General features: G+C 45.8%; 1 protein-coding gene across 4 annotated transcripts in view; it reads left to right on the forward strand.

Moving 5' to 3' along the window:
• Window positions 1-20,283, forward strand: part of HPSE2 (heparanase 2 (inactive)) — a 333,369-nt gene that overhangs the window by 274,330 nt on the left and 38,756 nt on the right. For all 4 annotated transcript variants that reach the window (XR_014444637.1, XM_083149563.1, XM_083149565.1 and 1 more), the window contains 2 exons: window positions 11,890-11,983; window positions 13,216-13,322. Coding sequence is in view for 3 of the 4 variants with exons in the window: in XM_083149563.1 (XP_083005689.1) it covers window positions 11,890-11,983; window positions 13,216-13,322 (201 nt within the window). In the remaining variant the exon portion in view is untranslated. The remainder of the gene's footprint in view (window positions 1-11,889; window positions 11,984-13,215; window positions 13,323-20,283) is intronic.

The following is a 20,283-nucleotide window of genomic DNA, read 5'->3' on the forward strand; positions in this document are numbered from 1 at the left end:
ATGAAGGTCATACAACTGCCATGTAGGATCTAATGCTTTTGGCACGTCAAGGAGACTTTGGCATTAGGTTGCCCAGTTGGCGCTGTAGCTCCATGTTATTACGCCCATGTGCTTTTGTATCCCCAGTCCAGCCCGTCACTGTCCCGGGTGCCGGACGGGTTCCCGACAGTCGCGATTCCGACAGTCGTTTACCCGATGTCGGGATCCCGACTGTCAAAATGCCGACAGCCGGGTGCCCGACAGCCACCCACTATTTTCCCTCGTGGGGGTTCACGACCCCCATAGAGGGAGAATAGAATAGGTGGCTCACGTAGCGAGCCACCGTGCCCGCAAGGGGCTTTTTTGCGCTCGCCGTGCTGTCTGACTCCGGGCAGTCAGGATCCCGACATCGGGATAATGACTGTCGGGATCCCGACTGTCGGAGTCCCGTACCACAACCGACTGTCCCCCATACCTCCTCCGCCTCCTCCACCACACACCGGCAATTTGAAATCACTAAAACCTCCTGCTTCTCACCGAAGCAGCTGGAGAATTCACATGAAACTGATACAATGCATCATATATTAAACATGTACCGATCCCAAAAGGCTAGAATGAAAAGGAAAGCATGGAAGAACTGGCGATAATTGTGGCATCTTTCTATTTTTATTGCAGTATTGATAAATATACGTTCTGTATCCATAATATACATGTGAGGCGTATGTCCATCTTCTAGCAGAAAGCTTTGTGAGAACATATCTTGGAATATGAGATTCCTGTGAGATTCTATTTCCTTCAAGCAACAATACTAATGAAAGCACATAAGTGTTACTTCCACATCCTTAAATCTGGCATCTAGATAAGACAGGCTGTTGTAGGAATAAACTGGAGACATAGTTGATGTCTATCTGCTCGTCTGCGCACACAATCGCTATTAGATGGGGGATGGGTTGTACAATGACATAATACACAGGTGTACCCATAGTCTCTGAAGCAGGGAGATGGTTCTGGCAGTGGGAAGTTATCACAACAGTCAGACGGAGAGTTTATATTTAAATAGGATTATAGATTTTTTTAAATTACTGATTTTATCAATGTCCTACACTCTGCAATTGTCGACCCGAACAGCCAACCCTATATAATAAAAGGCTAATGCTGCTCCTTGCCTCTATGGGGGGAATTGAAGTGATTGCGCCATGGCAGCCACTAGATACAGTAGCACCCAAAGCATTGTTGCCTAACTTCCTGCATTCTGCAGGAGACTCCCTGACATATCAGCAATCTCGCTCTCTCCCTCATTAGTCTAGCAATCTCCTTCATGTCTCCTAGCCCACATTACACTGTTATATCATAGTTACCTACCCCCTGCATTCTGCAGGAGACTCCCTGACATAGCAGCAATCTCGCTCTCTCCCTCATTAGTCTAGCAATCTCCTTCATGTCTCCTAGCCCACATTACACTGTTACACCACAGTTACCTACCCTCCTGCATTCTGCAGGAGACTTCCCGACATAGCAGCAATCTCCCTCTCTCCCTCATTAGTCTAGCAATCTCCCTCATGTCACCTAGCTCACATTACACTGTTACATCATAGTTACCTCCCCTCCTGCATTCTTCAGGAGACTCCCTGACATAGCAGCAATCTCCCTCTCTCCCTCATTAGTCTAGCAATCTCCCTCATGTCACCTAGCCCACATTACACTGTTACATCATAGTTACCTCCCCTCCTGCATTCTGCAGGAGACTCCCTGACATAGCAGCAATCTCCCTCTCTCCCTCATTAGTCTAGCAATCTCCCTCATGTCACCTAGCCCACATTACACTGTTACATCATAGTTACCTACCCTCCTGCATTCTGCAGGAGACTCCCTGACATAGCAGCAATCTCCCTCTCTCCCTCATTAGTCTAGCAATCTCCCTCATGTCACCTAGCTCACATTACACTGTTACATCATAGTTACCTACCCTCCTGCATTCTGCAGGAGACTCCCTGACATAGCAGCAATCTTCCTCTCTCCCTCATTAGTCTAGCAATCTCCCTCACGTCACCTAGCCCACATTACACTGTTACATCATAGTTACCTCCCCTCCTGCATTCTGCAGGAGACTCCCTGACATAGCTGCAATCTCCCTCTCTCCCTGATTAGTCTAGCAATCTCCCTCATGTCACCTAGCCCACATTACACTGTTACATTTTGGGAGGAAAAGGAATGAGAGACAGATACATTTACATTGAATCATCAGCACCATTTCCCAGCACTTTACCAAGTATAGTAACTCTTACTAAATGCTTTGTGGCTCATCTACATTTGTATATAAGTCATTTTAAAAGATTCCTCTCAGATGTAGCAGTACACACCCACGCTTCTAGGTGCCACGTTCACAATCTCTTTTCACAATCTCTCCATATATGGAACTAGACACGCCCTTTGGGTGGAGCATGACATGCCCCCTCAATGGGGCGCTTTGCAAAATTCTATTACCATCTATAATCTCCCTGAAACTAGTTTTCAAAAGTAGGCAAGTATGACCCAAAGGACCAATTCATGTGCTGCCCAGGCACTAACATTACTGCTATTTTGTTCCATCATTTTGACAGTTACTAGATTCTGGCTGTGGCTGCCATTTTTAGTGATTTCTGTCTTCGGTGACAGTCGCCACGGGCCTCCAGAGGGGTAAGTATAATATATGGGTGCGGTGTGGGCCCCCTGGACCCAGGGACCCGTGTGCACCGCGCACACTGCAACCATTATATGATAATTGTGTATGGATGTAACCTAGCAACAATTATCTGTCAGGAATAAGGAATCTTTCAGCATGCCAGACAGATGCAAATAATTTGTGCCTGGATCTGACAGTGAATATACCAGGGTTGTCTACTTTTAAAGTCACCTCTCCGGGAGAAGCCCGGAAATAAGACTGTCAGCAGCACTTTGGGGGGTGGGGCCTGCTGTAGACATCATCAAGCCCCACCTCCAGCACTGCAAATTCCGCAATTCACAGGTGTTCGAGGAGGGGCAGGGCTAAATGACGCGATTTGCATCCGGGAGGGTTGACCACCTTTCCGGGGGTCGGGAGGGGACCCGATTTTCTGGAGCCTCCCTGCCATTCTGAGAGGGTAGGCAACCCTGGGATATACCCACCATCAGACAGACAGACAGTGTATGTTCAGATAATCGATCTGTCTGTTTGATGACAAGTTTGGGCTGGGCACACATTATACAAGATTTTTGTGGGCAGTTTCTGATATCAGCGCTGAGCACTTCCAGGCGGTCCCAGTCACAGATTAGTGGCAGCCTCAGACCTACTCACATTTGCATAGATGGTAAAGACTCTTCCATGTTCTGGGAATTGCGAATGGATTTGCGAGTGGATCCCGGTTAGCGACTATATACTGTACTTGCAGTCAACCGCAAATTAACGATCCAAGGTGAATTAAGCCCCATATGCACACCCCCATAGGTTGTCTACATATGCAGTAGACTTCTGACTATATTGTCAGTGACAGCATGCACCGATTTCAAGTGAAATCATTAACAACATTGCACTGTTTGTGGTGTCATCTATAGCTGGATACGCACTAAAAATTATCTGTCCAATCTTTCTGGTCACGTATATGAGCAGTGACAACTGAATATTTGATCCCAAACACTAGAAAATGGACAAAAATGGGCGCACAGACAAAGGGACGTATTCAATCCTCGCCGCTATTTTCCAAAGGGGAAATATCGGCGGGTGCCTATTCAGTGCCGTCGGGCCCGTTTTGCCGATAATGGGTGTGAATTGTTGTGATCACGGCCCAATCTCGACAATCTACGGCCGTTGCTGATATATTATCACATTACCCCCAATATTGAAGAAATATATATACAATTTACAAACCTAGTTATATAGTTAAATACAATCCCCATTGTGTTGTGTCAGATTACTCTGCTAGTTGCTACTCCTAAATCCTTGTGACACATCCAGTCTGGTAATGTGTCCTGACACACATGTTGGGACTCTGTGCGCAAGGTGAACAATGCTTTGCTGTTACTGGCTGCAAGTTCTGTGCAATCGGCAGCTGTTCCCCACCCAGCTGCAATTCTGCCTCTCCCCCCTGAGTCCTAGAAAGGCCTGCACCTGGAACTTGCCTTGGGTTCAGCTGCAGACTTGCTTTGCGACGTGGACACAGTTTCGAAGACCTCACTTCCTTTTTTCAAACCAGCCTAGACCAATTTATAGAGACCTAATTTACTAAATTCCAGGGCTATGCTGGAACGGCAACAATAAATCATTTCAGATTTTTATTATAAGCTGTTACTATTAATAGTAACAGGTTTGTGTAATTAGAAAAGAGACTGAAGTATCTGTGACATGCAAAACATCTGTCTTGTTTAAATCCAGGGGTAACCTCTGCTTCAGTTGGTGTATGCCCCATTCATAAGCATCACTGTCTGGAACCAACCATTTTTCGAGGTTGAATTTATCAAGCACATGCTATAAAATGATAGATGCAAGCTGATTGGCTGCTACAAGCAACCTCCCCTTTGGTACACATCTCCATTATTTTTACTACTTGATAGACTGACATTAAAAATAAGAGAGACACAGGGGAAAGAGTAGTGAAATAGAAGCAGGAGAAAGAGAGAAAAGGAGGGAGAGAGGGGCAGATGTGACAGAGGGAGACAGGAAGATGATCACGGGAAGTAAGACAGGGGGTATATAGAGACAGTGTAGCAATCCCAAGTCAATTGCTAGTAGGTAATATAACTCTGGGTGCAAGCTCAACTTTTAATATCAGCACCTTCAACCCATGCACTCATGTGGTCGCACACAGATTCCTGTTTTTGGGTATCTGCGGTTTGACAAGGCGCAGAACCAATCCTGCATTATCGCCCTTAGATCCCCTTTGATGTTACCTGATTGACAGTGGCGTTGAGCGCATGGGGGCTGCTTTCCCAGGAAAGAAGGCATATTTCCCCCATTTTCTGGTAGGGGCAGGGCCGTATTAACAGCAGTGTGGGCCCCTAGGCAAAGCAATGCACTGGGGCCCTTACCCATTCTCCCCTCCTAGGGGTAGGGGGTGCTATCAGCAGCAGCTTTGATGTCCCACGGGTGGCAGGGGGTGCTCTATCTTCCACTCAACATGTAGGACCTGGAGCAGTAACTTCTGCTAATTACTCCTTTACTGCACAGGTGGTGGGAGGGTGAACACTAACGGGTGGAAGGGGGCACTGAGCTGAATGAAGGGTCCCTTGTAAATGACTTCCAGGGAGGTAGGGGGTGTTTTATATGCAGGGGAGGGTTGGATAATGGAGTGGGCTTAATATTCGTCATTTTCCGGTGGAAGGGCAGCTTGTTTGACTGCAGATATTGCCATTATAGGGAAATAGATTTCTTAGCCTTCAATAGTATAAAAACCTAGAGACCCAACTTTCAGGAGGTGCTGGGGACTTGGGGATCAGAGATCAGGAGCCACAGCAATCCATTGACAAAAATATAATATTGTACACCAGTACAGTAGTGCAATTACCAGGTCGGATGAGGACTGCTGCTTTGAAGTTGGATATCTCCAGTTCCCATGGGCCGATTTTCAAATGTCTGGTATCCCTGAAAAAAGGGGATCCTCAGCTATCAGCATAGGGCCCTTATACACCTGGGTTCCCGGGGCAAGTGGCCATTAAGCCCATACGAAAAGACGGCCCTGGGTAGGGGAGAGCCAAGGGTTTGCATGTTACCACGCAACTTTCCTGGCCTCGCAGTCCCCGCTTTCATTGGTCAGCTGAATAAACTAGAGTGTACTCCGCTGGTAATTTGCGTGGAACATCACGGCCATTGTTTGATCCCAGCTTGCAGTGCTAGGATCACAAATACATGAGGAGGTGTCTCTTCTACTGAGAAATCTCCTGCGTGCCCCTCCTGAATATTGGACCGAAATATAATACTGTTTGGATACAACATTGCATTTCAATTCATTGCTGAATCAGGCCCCTGTGTACAGAGCCCTAGAAGAGAAATATACTCATGCAGGTAGTTGGTACCAAGTGGATAGAGCCCCCTGACGGGCACATCTTGTCACTATGTTAAAGCCCCCCAACACTTATACGATTTGGGTCGATTTCACCAGATTCCGACGAATCAGGGCTGAAAAATTGGGTGAAATTCGCCTAATTTGCACGTGTTCGACATCCCATCCAATACGATGCACGGTCTCATGGGCACTGGATCGGAGTCGGAGGTCGGACCTGCTTGCACATCCGACCTCCTACTCAGACCCCCTCCCAGTGGCTGGGAACTGGGTCGCATGTGAGACATCACATGTTAAAAGGACCCCATGCAATGTATCACATGCGATCCTGTCACCTGGGAATGTCACGGCGGCTTAAGGGGGATCGGATGGCCATACACTGCTGCGACTCCTCGTAGTAGTGTATGTCCGCCTTTATTTTCTATTTGTGCGTCACTCGCTATTCATGTGTTTAACAGTATTTATATAGATGAATTAAGGGCCTTATTCAGACCTGTCCGCTAGGCTGCGTACACTCGCAGCCTAGCAAATAGGTCAGAGCCGCCCATTCCCCCTGCCCGCCTGCATCCCCTCGCTAGCATACAAGGGGATGTGTATGAGAACACATCCCCTCGCATGTGGCTGAAGGGGAGAGAATGACCATCGCCGACCATCACATTCATTCTCTCCCCTTCAGAAATAAAAGTCAGTCTTAACTGACATGTGCGAGTCCGAGGTAAGAGACAGACCTCTGCCGGTAGGCGAAAAAATGAATGCACTCAGCTGTTATTCAGTAGGACACAAATTAAACTTCAAAGAAAACGAAACTAGACAAGACTAGATTATGTTCTACGTCCCCCCCCCCCCCCATAAATAGAGAGGAACTTTATTAGTTTGTGCCGGGTTTATTGTGTTGTTTCCTTATTTTCAGTTGTTGCTCGTTTAATGTCCAATAAAAGTAGCTGTGGGATATGAGCAGACATGTGTGCGCCACCTCTCGCGGCTTGCAGGAGAGGGGAATAGTGGCGTGGGATGCCCCCCTCTCTCTTTGACCTCAGCTATGATGTAACAGTACACAGCCACGTTTCTAGGTGCCACGTCCACAATCTCTTTTCACAATCTCTCCATATATGGAACTAGACACGCCCTTTGGGTAAAGCATGACACGCCCCCTCAATGGGGCGCCGCTGTGCAAAATTCTATTACCAACTATAATCTCCCTGAAACTAGTTTTCAAAAAGTAGGAAAGTACGGCTAAGGTAAATGTTAATGCTTTTATTTCGAGGAATAATTTTGTTTCCCAAACTAGAGAATGTTTGAAACAGACCCAAGAATTCCATGTATCATTTCTATACGGTGTGTACAAATCAGAAACACAATCTGTAGAACGTATGGTAACGCCATGATTGTGGCTGTATTCCTCAGGGCAGGTTTCTGGGGCTACACAATCCAGACACCCCACCAGGAACAATTATACACACATCTCCGTTTCATTGCCGCAAACCTCACAGGAGCTCACAATTACGTCTTGAATTTCTTTTTAAGTCAATTAATTTGCTCTAATCAGACATGATACTTAGAAACGGATTGTTTTCCTAGCTGGGAAATAACGAGGGGGGTTTAGAACATTTTGGAAAAGGAAAAAAAAACTGGCAAGAAAAATCGGTAATTTTACCTTTGAGATTTCGCGTTTCCGTTCAGTCTTTGTGGGGGATGTCCTTCTAGTGCAGTGTATTGTTGCACATAGACACCCTGAACACAAAAGTGAGGTCATAGGTTGCTCTTGGTGGAAATATGGAGCAGAAGACGGTGTGCTGAAAGGTTACTGGCCAGTGTTACCGAAATATATGTCTTGAAACTGTTGGCGCTTACGAGCTGTCATATGTCATACTTAAAAGAACAGAGCAGTACACTGAGTAGGGCTGATATCATTTGACTCCCTACACAGTGCAGTTCATGTATGGATTAAATACTGTGCTAGGCTCCAATTAATGTACGAATTCCAGAGTTCCCAGTTAGCCTCATGCTCAACATTATTCGGCTATACTGTACATGCTGCCATACATAATCCTAATAGCACTTTATGATCGCTCTGAATGTCGGTAAATGATCAACATTATTTATTTATTGACAGTTATTTATATAGTGCACATATATTTGTAAGCAGCAGTGATAGCTCTGTACAGGGGCGTAACTACCATAGGAGCAGGGGGTGCAGCTGCTATGGGGCCCAGAGCTGAAGGGGGCCCATCTTTGCTGTCAAACTAATATGTTTTGCATACATTTATCACCATCAGTTGCTAAATAGGGGGCCCTTACAAACTTTTGCTATGGGGCCTACGAATATCTAGTTACGCCTCTGGCTCTGTATAATGATACATACCTCCCAACGGTCCCGTTGTTGGGATGGTCCGCCTCCCGCCCAGGGCCAGCAGGGTCCCGTGGCGGGTGGGGGGGGGGGGGGGGGCAGTTGGAAGTCCCCCCACCCTGACAGAATAGATGCTATGCGCATGTGAACAGCGTCTATTCAGCGGTTGAGAGGATGGGAAATGGGGGCGCAGTCCTCATGTGCATACGCCACACCTTCATTTGCATAAGCCACTTTAGAAAAGTTGGGAGGTATGTGATACAGCAGATGGCTTCTTGTCAGTATTTGCGGTGTGTCCTGCGACGTAGACCTGCTGTCCGTTCCATCAGTGTCCATGGCAGGATGTTCCAATGTTATCCCCTGTTGTCACCTCGGGCTTCGTCGGCATCCCACGCCAGTCCCGCCTTGCATGGGCGTCGCCGTGATACCTGATGTCAGCTGACATGGATTCACCTACAGATTACCTGCAAACACAGTTTTTCTGACCTTTGCTCTAAGACCCTTATTCAGATCTGATCGCAGTACAAATTTGTTCTCAAAATGGCCAAAACCATGTGCACTGCAGGCGGGGCAGATGTAACATGTGCAGAGAGTTTTAGATATGTGTGTTATTTTGTTTCTTGCAGGGTAAATAATGGCTGCATTATTTTTACGCTGCAATTTAGATTTCAGTTTCAACACATCCCACCCAAATGTAATTCTTTCTGCACATGTTACATCTGCCCCACCTGCAGTGCACATGGTTTTGCCCATTTTGAGAACGAATTTGTGCTGCGATCAGATCTGAATAAGGGCCTAAGTCACATGATCAAGGTGAGCAAAGGTAACACTTCCTTGTTCTGGTTAATTGCTGCTGCTGCTTGCAGCCAATCACAGGGGACCAAGGGGGATATAAGTAAGGCTCCCAGAATACCAAATTGCCTTGAACAACTTGTCTGTTCCCTGTGATACTCTCCAAAGTCAGCGTACCATGGCTTCAGGCTAATCCTTGTTCCAATTAACTGTTCCTGAGACCTGTGTCCTGCTGCTGCTAGCCAGCTCCATGGTTAACACATCCCCTGCCAGACATCTCCTGCTATTTATCGTCTCCAGCGTTCCACCTGCAGAGTCTGTGCTTTGCCCAGGATATCTTCAGCAGAGGTCACCATAGACTACCAGCCTAAGCCTGCCATCGACTTCCAGGCCGATAGTGCTACTATTGGTTCCTAGACCGATTATTCCACCGTGGCATACCAAACTGCAAGCTCCCAGGCCGAAGAACTCTGCCATCGGTTCCCAGACTGATAATTGTTACCATCGGTTCCCAGACCTATAATCACTTCCAGTGGCTCACAGGCCAACATACCTTCCTGGCTCCCAGGCCAAATACCTGCATTCAGTTCCCAGACACACCTGACATCACCTGCTCCCAAGCTACCTGTTATCATCCGTTCACAGACTGATAACATACCATCGATCTCCAGAGTATTCAAGTCCTACTGTTATATCTCCCAGTGTGCCAAGAACATCGGTCACAGCCTGTTGGGTTCAGGGAACCACTGCATGCGCACATCGTCTATTCCCTGCTGACAGCAACAGGCGGGTAGGACTCAGGGGCGGATTTAGGGATGAGGGCACCCCTAGGCACAGCACTAACATTCGCCCCCCCTCCCCCACCTAATTGTACTATTTTTATTGATTACTTATAAGCCCTCATTTGATAATAGCCAATATAATTATAAAAAAGCCACTAACTGACATGTTCTTTAATTATGAATACATATTTACTAAGTGCCTCACGTGCCTCACGTGCCTAATGGGAAATTCGGCTCTGGTGGGACTCCCAACTGCCACCACCAAAAAGTCAGGACAGTCCCATGAAAAGCGGGAGAGTTGGGAGGTATGCTGCAAGGCAGCGTTCCTAAACTTTTCAGTATCAATGTTTCTTACACAGCACCCTAGGACAATATTATCTTATTGAGAAATTTGGAAAAATGATTGTAAATTGTGGTAAACCGTCATCCTTAGGGTCAGTCATGTGGTAGTGGACAGGGTTGCTCCCCTGTTTGTCCACATATTTTATTATTGTCACCAGCTGTAATTGTACTGGTCCCTCTGATACCGTACATGGCTACTTGGCGCAGTTTGATTATGGTACACTTTTTGACCTGAGAAGAATCAAAACAGTATGGCTAGTTTAATCATTCAAAATGTTCAACTAAAGGTGGCCCTACACACGCAGATTTACCTGCAGATCTGTCTGGTTGGAACAAAAACATGGTTATGGATGATAGCAAATGACAGTTGACCATTTGATTGCAAATGCTGGAAAACTGACAAACTGTCACTCATCCATAACCATGTTTTTGTTCCAACCAGCCAGATCTGAAGATAAATCTTACTAGTGTATGGGCACCTTTAGTTTTAGAGGTGTCACTGAAAAGAAGGGGCTACTGGCAGAGGTTCCCAATCACGATCCTCAAGGCACCCCAGGTGTATCCATGCTTTGCCACAGGTGCCTTAATTAGTACTCAGTCAATTTGATTTAACCAGACTTATCTGTGCAGAGCTATGGATATGGACCATTGGGGTGCCTTGGGGTCCGCATTTAGAAGCCTATATTTGGGGTTTATTTGTTACGCTGGTTAAGGCCTTTCCTCTTGTATTTTCTCCCCTGCTCTAAAATGAGAAAATGTCGAAACCTAGGGGGAAATAAAGAATATCCTTATTGCCCATTTATTTAATGTCACTTAGCAATTAACGGGATGTGGTTAGTGTCCTGATTGTATTGCTGAGATAAGCAATGTGTAATAATAAATAGACCCTTTTATTTGCCAAATTTCAGTATAATATACAGGCAACAGCAAACTCTTTGGAAATCTAGTAGTAGCACGCTGTAGTAAAGCATATAGAATGACTTCCTGATGTACAATAAACGGTTATAACAGTTGTTCCAGGGCCCCAAGCTCAATACTATCCACTGTATGGGATTATTATTTCAAAAATGTGTTTCTAAAATGACCATACATGTCATTAAGTAAAATCCTCAGTACTGCAGTAAATGTCTGTCTGTAAATACTATATCTATAATCCTTTTCTAGTTCTCCCGCTACATGTTTTATTTGGTCCATTGGTGATTATCTTCAAGCCTCCCAAAGAATCACAGTAGCGAAGCCTCGCTCCCACACTTCTGGGAAAGCACAAACTGGCCAGCGATACTTCAACATGGCAGATTTCACTTTAGGTCCAGTGAAAATATTATTGCAGTTATAAAAATCCCCACACAGCTGAGCCAGTAGCGAGCTGCAACTGGTATTGTTATTACATTTTATTTCTTGCTCATATATTTATCTGTGGTTGGCCACCAGCGTCGCCTCCCGTGGCTTCTGGCTCCCCTCTACTCGTTTCTCCAGAACGTAAACTGACTTCTCACACGTAGGTGTAGTGTGCAGCGCTGCTGCTGCTGCTGCTGGTGTGCAATTGTATTTACACACAAAGTACTCTGCTGACAGCAACTCTGCTGAGAATACAGTCACGCCATTCACGTGACCTATTTTGATTTCTTTGTTGTAGTTATAACATTGACGGACGAGTGGGTAAAGCTACGGACTTTATGAAGACGCGACTGCTGGACGCGCTGTCTGACCAGATCCGAAAAATTCAGAAAGTGAGTTTTTCTCTTAGAAATGATACAATTCTGTTTACTAATATCCCATCTGCCGGTAGGTAGGTGCGTACGATAATATGGGGGAAGTTGTGCAAATTATAAATGGGGAATCTTGCACAGTAAAGGGGTCCCATTACTGGACCAGGTTAGGGAACCCTGCTCACATCGCTCTGGGTTTACTTCCTGTATTACAGGTGGGATACATACGCTGTCCTGGCAGTTAGGATGTGGGCAGTCATAGAACTGACCCTGGCATCCCAATATTGACAGGGGCTCGGAACGGCACCCTAATCCTCTAGCCTACCCTCCTAAGCCTCCCTTCGAGCTGCCTAACCCCCCTCCCCGCGCGCGCAGCCTGACCCTAACCCTCTCCCCTAGTGTCTAACCATAACCTTCTCCTACCCACAGCCTAACCCTAAATCCCCTAATTTGTGCCTAAACCTAACCCCCCCCCCCCCCACGCACTGCCTTATGTAACCATCCCCACTAGTGTCTAACCATAACCTTCTCCTACCCACAGCCTAACCCTAAATCCCCTCATTTGTGCCTAAACCTAACCCCCCCTCCACACACGCACAGCCTTACGTAACCCTCCCCGCTAGTGTCTAGCCATACCCTTCTCCTCCCCACAGCCTAATTTCAAGTCCCCCTATTAGTGCATAAAGTTACAACCCCCCCCCCCCCTCCCCACCCGCCCCCGGGCTCCCACTAGCTTTGCCTGGATACTTACAGATTGTGTCCCCGGCTGTTGGTATTCTGGTGTCGGCTTCCTGATCTATTCGGAGTACCGGCCCCGATGTTGCGAGGGTAGATAGGATGCCTGCTTCGGTATACTGAATGCCGGCATCCAAACCACCAGGATGTTAATTGCATACCTTACAAAGTACCACATTTCTCCCATCCTGGTCCCATAACCCCACCCTTCTATTCGCCATCAGCGAGAGACAAACCATTAGCAGAAACAATGGCCGCAGAATAACCTTTATGTAGCGCCCATTGTAAGGAGCGTTTATCTTCCATACTTCTGGATGTAATGGAGGAAACAAGACATGTCCACTATCTCTGCCATATTTCACGCAGCTCTGTTGCTGGGGTAAACTGGATTTGTACTGCATTGCACTATACATATGGCAATGAGAATCTTATTGTTAGTTCCTCCGTTTCTGCATGGTCACTGTAGGACCATTCTCATCTATGTCCATTTTGTTTTGTTTGATGTGTTTTGTACATAGGTGGTAAACATGCACACCCCGGGGAAGAAGGTATGGCTCGGAGGAGTGGGCGCGCCGTGGTCTAGAGGCACAAACAACTTATCAGACACATATGCAGCAGGATTCCTGTAAGTACATGAGCTACCTTTCCCTTCTGGGTCATAGATCTAAAGTGTCTATATAGACAGTCAATAGGTCGACACAGGAAAAGGTCAACATGAGTTTTTCCACAATTTTTTCATTTATTGGACTTTTTGTACCATCCACGTGGGCAAAGCCTGCCAAGCAAAGTGCCAGGAGAGTGAAGCACCAGGCCCGGAGAATGGCGAGTGAAGCATGTTGACACGTGTCAACATTGACACCAAGAAAAATGAAAAAAACACAACATTTTGATGTGTCTAACTTTTCTTGTTGACCATTTGACCATGTCGACCTTTTGATCATGTGGATCTTTTTTCATGTTGACCGTTTGATCCTGTCTTCCGATTGCATGTAGACACTGTCTATGTAACATCCCTTTCTAGCAACATATGTATCTGTAAGTGACTCTGAGCCTCATATCTGATTTGGGAATAAAGTAAGAAAGTAACTCTGCTCCAGGACAAGCCATGTTGCAATGCTAGGTGAGCAAAAAGGCATGAATAAGGGGCACTACTTTTTGACGTAAAGTGAATAAGGGGCACAGTCCCTTTACAAAGTATGGGAGGTAGGGCACACATTGATAGTTTGCAGGAGGTGTTGAAAATCCTGGCACTGGCCCAGGCTCCTCCCAGTGGCATGCCGATAAGCGGGGGCAGTATGAGAACTGAATTCCGATTTGACAGCTGTAGGTGTTCTTGCGCCATCACTTCAGCAGGGACAGCACTTCCCCTGACACAAAAAAACATGAAAAACTCATGTCGTCCTTTTCATATTCCAGGTCGACATTGTGCATGGCATTCTAGTCTCCAACTTGCACATGTTGACCTTTTGAGATTGTCCTATTGACTGTCGACTTAGACATTGTCTGTGAGCTATAACGCACCCAAGGGGCAGATCTGTAATACCTCTTTCACATCGCAAATGCCGGGTCGCATCCGGGATTCGGACACGGGTCGTTCCCGGGGTGCGTTGATTATCCCCCATAGCGATCCGACAATAAGCCGGGTCACTGACGTCAGAAAGGGGGCAGACCGGTGGCGCGTCATTTAGGGCATGGGAGGGAAGGAGGAAGCATTTGGATCTGACACTGACTCCTCCCATTAGTGTGACCTGGGTTACCCGTTTACACTGCCCAGCAACCCAGGATTAACCTGGGTCGGAATGCCGGGTTGCTGGACCAGTTTTTATTTTCAAATGGCCCTTTCACACAGCACAGAGGCCCGGATCGACATGAATACAACCTGGATCGGACAAGGGTTATTTGTGTGAAACGGGTATAAGTTTGCAATGTCTGCAGACTCCTTAGTATACAAGGTGCAGATATTTAGGCTCATTTGCTCAAATCCATAATGCACCCTTGAACATTATACTGTTTGTAAATAGCATTTACTGCGTACAACAACAACAAAAAATCCCTCTCTCTGTGTTTGATTTTTACCTCTTAACCTCATTGAGCTAATACAATGCAATATTTTGGCACCAGGTCCCGTGTAACATCTGTGCGATATCACAGCTTGCACCATACTTGCACTGGGATAGAAGCCATGGTAAAACATCTCCCTTTTGTGCGAGCACTATTGTAACACACATGCAAAAGCAATTTGGAGACAGATTACAATGGCTACACCTCCGCTAGCACAAGTGACCGTGTGTGTCAGCCCTCGCTAATCACATCCTTTGCGTCTGTTAACTCTTCAGCGAGCGCAAAACCATTAACCTCTGCGAAATATATAAATGCTGACGGCATGTGAATACCTTACTATAAATATACACTATAAATAATTCTCAGCATCTGGACTGTTTTATAGCAACGCAGCTGTTTACGACTTTTCTAGTCCCGCATTTATATCATTAGACTTGGTATTTATTAATGAGCATGCCGACATAAAACACAAAGACAGATATCAAAGGTATCAGAAGAACGCTTTCCTTTATGGTCTTCACAACCTTGGAGTTGGAAAGGGCAATTGGTTGCCAGATTGGTGTAATTTGCCTGTAACTAAGCAATAAAGCTCGTGTTTTGGCATTGGTGACATTGTAAATGAAGAAACTGAGAAAAGGATTAGAGAACTCTAGTTAAACCACACTTCCTACTGGTGACTACTTGGTGAGAGCCCCCCGGGCAGCCATAATTATTTGTGTTTAGAGTTCTCCATTGATCACAAGGCCCTTTAAGCATTTATGAGTAGAAAATTATACACAACACCTCCGCAAGCTTGTCTTCATCTTCAAATTGATTCCACGGGAGGTCATTTGAACAAGTCTGACTGCTAAGAAGCCTTCATTCCAGTGTCTAGTGTATCATTTTACAGATCCGGGCAGTGGCTGTAGTTAACCCTGTAACAATCAATTGTCATGGTAAGGTTAGAAAGCCCAAACTTTGTCCTATAGTCTAGTAAAGCCATATGACGTTGGGGGTTATAAAGTAACAAAGTGCAAATGTGAACTAACCCCTGACAGCGTCAATCAATCAGTAACAATCTTTGGTATCAATTAGAATCTAATTTCTTGTTATAGATTGTGTGGCATTTTTACGGTCAAACCTTTTAGGGGCAGGTTTACTAACCAACGCTGACAGATTTTAAACGGCAATTGAAGTAAATGCTGGACAAGTCTGATTAAACTTTTATTTCTGTTGTCGTTTTAAATCCATCATGACTGTGCGGCTTTGGAAACACGCTGGCTCGTAAATCTACAACCATGTGTCCAATTTTTTTTTACATCTGTAACCTAGCGTTCCTGGAGTACTGAGATTTATTTCTAAATCCTCGTGGTTTGCAAAAATGATGTGGAGAAATGAATTCTATGTACCATGCTCTCTGTGTAAAAGGGTTAAACCAACATCAAACGCCATCCAATCCAAAGCAAAATAAATGTTCTCTTCACTAATGATCTTAATGAAAAGGAAGATGCATAACTGAGAAATACGCCACTAATATATTTATCCTATATACTATTATATACCTATAAATCAAACTTCAACATTTGATCAGTATCCTAAAATGAGTTAATTTCTGTAAAGGTGCATACACACTGAGCAATTTTTGCATATCCAAAATTGTGTTAAGAATGAACACGAATATTTTTCTCAAAATTTTTTATTTGTCAACTTAATCTCCTGTCACGGCAATACACTGTTCCCAACATCCCTGCCATTTCTTTAAACCCTCTAAAAAATACGATTTGTCAAACTCACGTAGGTTTCAGTCTCGACGATGATCTCATTTGAGCTGAATTTTATTTCCCGTGCGCCAATTTTTCAGGTTAGGGAACAGAAAGAAGTCACAGGGAGCCAAGTCGGGCGAGTACGGTGGATGCGGCAACAATTCATAGCGCAATTCATGCAATTTGGCCGCAACAATTCTGGATGAGGGAGCCGGTGCATTGTCGTGGTGGAAAAAAAACTAACCTATGAATGAATCTGAAATTTGGTATGGCGTTGTTTGAAAGACGGTAGATGTAATACCGATTTGCTTCAGCAACGCCACCAGTCATATATATATATATATATATATATATATATATATATATATATATATATATATATATATATATATATATATATATATATATATATATATATATATATATATGACAATCCAACTGTTCCCAACTGGGGTAGCTGGCTTAGGTGCCCTCCTTCAGGGAATACAACCACTATATACAGTTACAAAGAGGTAGGCGGCGCTCAAAATGCTAGCTTAACCCTTTGAGTGCCAACATCTCTGTCAGAGATATTCAAAAACATTTGTAATATAAATTCAAATAAAATGTGTTGTGTAAAAGAAGATTATGGGTGACATTTAATAGAATGCGATTTTTAGTCATTTTCAAATTCGCCCATTATCGCACATTTCTAAAAATCAATTTATTTATTTTTGCAGTGAATTTGCATATTTAATGAGGTGCGTATTCCAGGCAAAAACAGTGCGATTAAGTGCGATAATGTGCGAATTTTAGTCATGAAAATTTGCAATTTTTAGGCATGAAAATGTGCGAATTTTAGGAAATGTGCGAATTTGTGTTTTAAAAAAAATTGGCGTGAGGTCCCCCCTCCTGAGCATAACCAGCCCCGGGCTCATTGAACTGGACCTGGTTCCAAAAATACGGGGGATAAAAGCGTAGGGGTCCCCCATATTTCTGAAACCAGCCCCGGACTCTTGGACCGGTCCTGGTTCCAAAAATCTGGGGGACAAAAAATCTGGGGGTCCCCCGTATTTTGAAACCAGCATCGGTGCTCTAATAGCCCGCGGTGTCATGCTACAGCCGGGGTACACTTTTGACATAAGGTCCCCCAGCTGAAACTTGAGCATCGTGGCTGGTCAGCCTTGGACAGGGTACCTGGAGAAGTGGGGACTCCCCAAATAGAGGGGTCCTCCCCCCTCCAGGCTTCACCCGTCCAGGGCTGAAGCCCAGGGCTGTCACCGGCGTCCCAGGGCATTGGATGCCGGCCTGATAGGGTTAAATCAGACGTTCCTAACATTGCTTTATACAGGTGAACTGCAAGTGCCAGCAGGCCTCCCCGCATGCTGGGACTTGGAGAACCACAAGTCCCAGCATGCTGGCCATTAATAGGCCCGCTGGAACTTGTAGTCCACCTGTAAAAAGAATGTTAAATTAAGACACACACACACAGAAAAGTATAACTTTATTACACACACAAACACACACCTCACTTTTACACCAACATATTTACCAATCCAGGGTCCAGCGCTGGTCTCTCTGCTGCAGAGCCGGCTACCCCCGCACGGACATCGGGGTGAGCCGGCTTTCTCCTGCACAGATAATAGCCTCTGTAGCGCTGTCCCAGTGCTACAGAGGCTGCTAGCGTCTTTGGCCGATGCGTCTCCATGGAGATGCATAGCTCAGTCAATCAGGGCTGAGCTATGCGTCTCCATGGAGACGCATCGGCCAACCACGCCATTTAAAAAAAAAACTTTTACACATTTTTTACCCAGGACCATGCACAGATCTCAATGATCTGTGCAGGGCTCTAGCCAATTTACCTGTTAGAACCTGGTCTGCATGTGTGGTGATTTTTAGACACATTTTCCCGAATTCGCATCTCATAAAATATGCAAATTGTATACTTTCCAACGGGAAAACCTCTGGATGCGAGTTCCGGTGCGACTTAAAATTGCACTTTCAAATTTTTTGCCATTTTCGCATCTCATTAAATATGCGAATTCGTAAAAAAGTGAGATTTTTGCCTAAAAATCACAAAAATCACATGTTCAAATTTCATTAAATGTCACCCTATATTTCCTATATAAGGTAACCATTACTGGTCATTATGATGAATAAAAATGTTTGCTTGGCAATTTTTACACCTATTTTGACAAATTTGCTTGGCACTCAATAGGTTAAAGAAAAAAGTGCAGGTGCATTTATTGATGTGACATTTCGGGGACCGTCTTGAGGAAAGGGGATTCGGTCTCCAATGCGTCAAATCAATAAATGCACCTGCACTTTTTTTCTTTAACCCATTGAGTGCCAAGAGCATTTGGCAAAATAGCTATGATCGCGATCAGAAAAAAAATTCAATATTTGCACCATCAGACGTGAGGTGTGGGGGGGGGGGGGGGGATTGAGGGCTAGGAAATCCCCCTGCTCCCCCTGTTTAATAATAACAGCAGGGCACCAAAGGCTGCTCCTCCTCTATAATAAGACACCACAGGCTGCTCCCCCCTGTATAATACTACCAGAACACCACAGGCTGCTCCCCCCTGTATAATACTACCAGGACACCACAGGCTGCTCCTCCTGCATAATAATACCAGGACATCACATGCTGCTCCCCCTGTATAATCATAATAATAATAATAACAGATCACCACAGGCTGCTTCCCCTGTATAATAACACCAGGACAACACCGGCTGCTTCCCCTGTATAATAATACCAGGACACCACAGGCGGCTCCCCCTGCATATTAATACCAGGACACCACAGGCTGCTCCCCATGCATAATAATACCAGGACACCACAGGCTGCTCCCCCTGCATAATAACAGGAGGACACCATAGGCTGCTCCCCCTGAATAATATCAGGAGGACACCACAGGCTGCGAACGGCAGAAATATTATCTATTTGTGTTTGTCATTTAGATAATGTCACCTGAGGTGTGGCGTCTCTTGTGTCTCTGCTGCCTTTTGCCAGTCACCACATCTGTGTTGTGGCTACCGCCTCTCTGCCCTTTCCTGCGCCGCGGCCACCTCAACCCGTCGGTTCTTCCCCCCATATCAGACGCATGGGTGGGCGGCAGCGGTGTCGGTGTCATAACATCACCCGCGCGTCGTCACTGCCAGTGAGTGACAGTCACTTAAGATACGCGGCTGGGGCCCTCCCCTAGTTACGGCCCTGGACATGGCCTCAGTGCAGGAGGCCGGCGGCCATGTTCCTGTAGCTGCAACCACGGTCTTAAAGCCGCGGTCGGCTCCACACCCAATGTTCAGGGTTTGTGCATGCCTGATTATGGGTATGCGCAAACCCTGGGAGCTCCGGCGGGAAGGGAGGGGCGGCAGCAGGAAGAGGGCGGGAGTAGGTGAACTCCCATCGTTTTATGGGCGTCCCCCAGAGAACGCAGGCATTGCGATTATTATCATTGAAGAGGAGAAAAATCAGTCGATGGTCAGCGAACATTAATGATTTCTCTCCCGCTTGGTAGCAGGCGAGGGGATGTGTTTGCGTACATGCGGGCATTCGGCCGGGTGCGGGCAGCGTTTACCTTTTCCCTCGGCCGCTATTACCCTCAGCCTAGCACACAGGTCTGAATCAGGCCGTTGCTGTAGATTGTCCTTACTGGATGCATTAATGTGTCATTGTTTTACTTCATATCTAAAGTAAACCTTAGAACCACAAGCAATGTGTAATGTGTGAGAGCCGCAGCTGTGTGCATACTGCGTGTATAAGGAGTGACGCACAGCTTGCAGTGGATGTGCGTGGCAGTG

The sequence above is a fragment of the Crinia signifera genome, chromosome 6, assembly GCF_055691185.1.
Source record: "Crinia signifera chromosome 6, ASM5569118v1, whole genome shotgun sequence".
Taxonomy (NCBI): Eukaryota; Metazoa; Chordata; class Amphibia; order Anura; family Myobatrachidae; genus Crinia; species Crinia signifera.